This window comes from Nicotiana tabacum, chromosome 18, assembly GCF_000715075.1.
Source record: "Nicotiana tabacum cultivar K326 chromosome 18, ASM71507v2, whole genome shotgun sequence".
NCBI lineage: Eukaryota > Viridiplantae > Streptophyta > Magnoliopsida > Solanales > Solanaceae > Nicotiana > Nicotiana tabacum.
In genome coordinates, this window is record NC_134097.1 from 85,136,791 (window position 1) to 85,139,183 (window position 2,393).

Genomic DNA, 2,393 nt, shown 5'->3' on the forward strand with positions numbered 1-2,393 from the left:
CTTGTGTCTACACAAATTATGCCTCTGCTGAAGGCACTACTTTTATTGCACTACCTCACTAGTTATTATGTACATTACATCCTATATTACTTGTGTTATGTGCTTTCCTTTCCTTTTTGATTGATGTCAAGGGGAGAGAAAAGTAGAGAAGTAAAACAACCACTCAGGAGGAGAAAACACTCATTCAGGGGGAGATGGCATCAACTCAGGGGGAGCAATTTAGGAAGTGAAATAAAAAGGGAAGTCTCATAATTAATGTTTACTCTCTCTTGATTGTCATCATCAAAAAGAGAGAGATTGTTAAGTTAAATTCCAAAGTTTCAATGATGACAATGTTCATTTACCTTGTTTTGTAGGAATCATCAAAAGGAAAGAAAACAAACGAGAAGTTGTGATTGCTGAATTAATGGACGAGAATAAGGAATCAAAAATTAGTACATCCATTCAGCCCCAATCAAAGGAAATCATATCAAGGAGATATTGCAAGCAAATATTCAGATTCTCAATTAAGCTCAATCAAAGGATTGATTGTCTCGTAAATGGAAGCATGTGACAAGTAAAGTCACGATCGAATCCGGCCCTTTCCAAGAGCAGGATTCAAAGAGGCACCCCTTGGGTCAAATCCTTTTAAAGATCTCGTGCCTCTATTTTCGGTCAAGGCTCAACGACTCTTTTCTCTCCTATAAGAAGACTGCTAAGATCAAATGGAGGACTTTCGCAACTACACACATTATTTTCTATGTCTCTCTACTTCTTAGCCTAAACATTGTAATCCTTTGTTTACTAGTGTCTCAAAAGATAGGAAGAATTAGAACACAAAAGAGAGTTGTGTCATTATTCAAGATTCATTGTTGTAATTCTTCGTTGGTGGTGAACGAGTCAAAACCATTTGTACTGTAATTCTTTCAAGATCTAAAGGGAACCTTGTGACCTAAGGAAAACTGGATGTAAGTACCACACTAGTACCAAACAAGTATAAAATCGTTGTGTGTCATTCTCTTTTCATTTACTGTTACCTTACATTCTGCTCTTAATTTAATCAACTAAAATTATGGTTAGTCGACTATTTTTTAGTAGACCACAATTCATCCCCTCTTGTAATTTCATATGTTTGTCTAAAATTTGGTGAAGTTAGGTTAAGGCCTTGATTCATCCTTTTTTTTTCTTTTATCAATTATCCATAATTAAAAAATGATCATTTTTCAATAATTAAACCAGCATGGTCATATCACTCACGATATACTTAGTTATTTCTTTCTAATGATATAATTTGGGAAATTGCACTAACTAAAAGGTTATCTAGATATTGCATTTGCATTAAGTTGTTTGACGAAAAGATCTATAATTTGGTATATCTGTAGTTATTTCTCCACACCAAGCTGACTTAATGGAAAAATGCTTTAGCTGTCTAGAGATATTGCATCTGGATGAAGTTGGCTGGGTAGAAAAGGTATAATTAGTTCGTGGTACTGATTTCTACGTATCAAGCTGACATAACATGGCAAAAAACATTAATTAAAACATTATCTACATAGGTGGGAAATTCCAATATCAAAATAAAGTACAAACATTGATACACATGATACAATGCCGTAGATAAACATGATGGTATAACTAGATCTGAACGGCTCTTAACATTTTCGAATCAATTAAATGTTATAGATGAATGATTTTGATTATATACACAGAAAGTGTAAATAAAATTTTATGCAATCACACCTATAAATACGCAAAATACTTGAATCTAAGGTAGTACGTATTTGGATTCACAAAAGATGAAAAGAAGCATGAAGTTCAACCACCTTTTACCAATGTTCCTACACTTGTTCCTCTTCTCTTCTTGCTTTACTTTTGGCCAAACAATTGAATCACCCCCAACTAGAGTTCCTGTGCTTGACATGGATGGTGATCCAGTCCACAAAAACCGATTATACTACATATTGTCTGTCAATGGAACTGTGGATGAAGGTGGATTGAGATACATATCCTATAAGTATTGTAAGTACCAAATTATCCAAGAAAAGCTTGGAACCCCAAACGGACATTTTTGGGTTTTCTCTAATTTGGCAGACCACACCACAATTGATCTGTCCAATGATATTTCCATTGGTGTTGGTAATCTCTACACTGTTTGTTCTAAAGAACCAGTGTGGATAGTTGAACAAAATGGATATGTGGATGGTGATGTCTCTTATGGCCACAATGCTGATGATACTAAGTTCAAGATAGAGAAGGATGACAAAGGAGATGGATATAGGATTGTCCACTGTGGTAACTCAAATGGTTGTAAGAATGTAGGTGTGGTCATTGAGAAAAATGGGAGGAGGAGGATTGCTTTGACTGAGTCACCACTAGTGGTCAAATTCAAGAAGTTTGGAGATTTTTCAAGTTAA

At 34.9% G+C, this 2,393-nt stretch overlaps 1 protein-coding gene across 1 annotated transcript; it reads left to right on the forward strand.

Annotated features, from left to right (window-relative positions):
• The first annotated feature begins 1,775 nt into the window (after positions 1-1,775).
• Positions 1,776-2,393, forward strand: LOC107777201 (factor Xa inhibitor BuXI-like). Its single transcript, XM_016597188.2, has one exon. The coding sequence runs from the start codon at positions 1,776-1,778 to the stop codon at positions 2,391-2,393; it is 618 nt and encodes a 205-aa protein (XP_016452674.2).

What these genes read in the sequence shown, in the direction of transcription:
- LOC107777201 (XM_016597188.2), top strand. Translation starts at nt 1,776, where the DNA reads ATGAAAAGAAGCATGAAGTTCAACCACCTTTTACCAATGTTCCTACAC.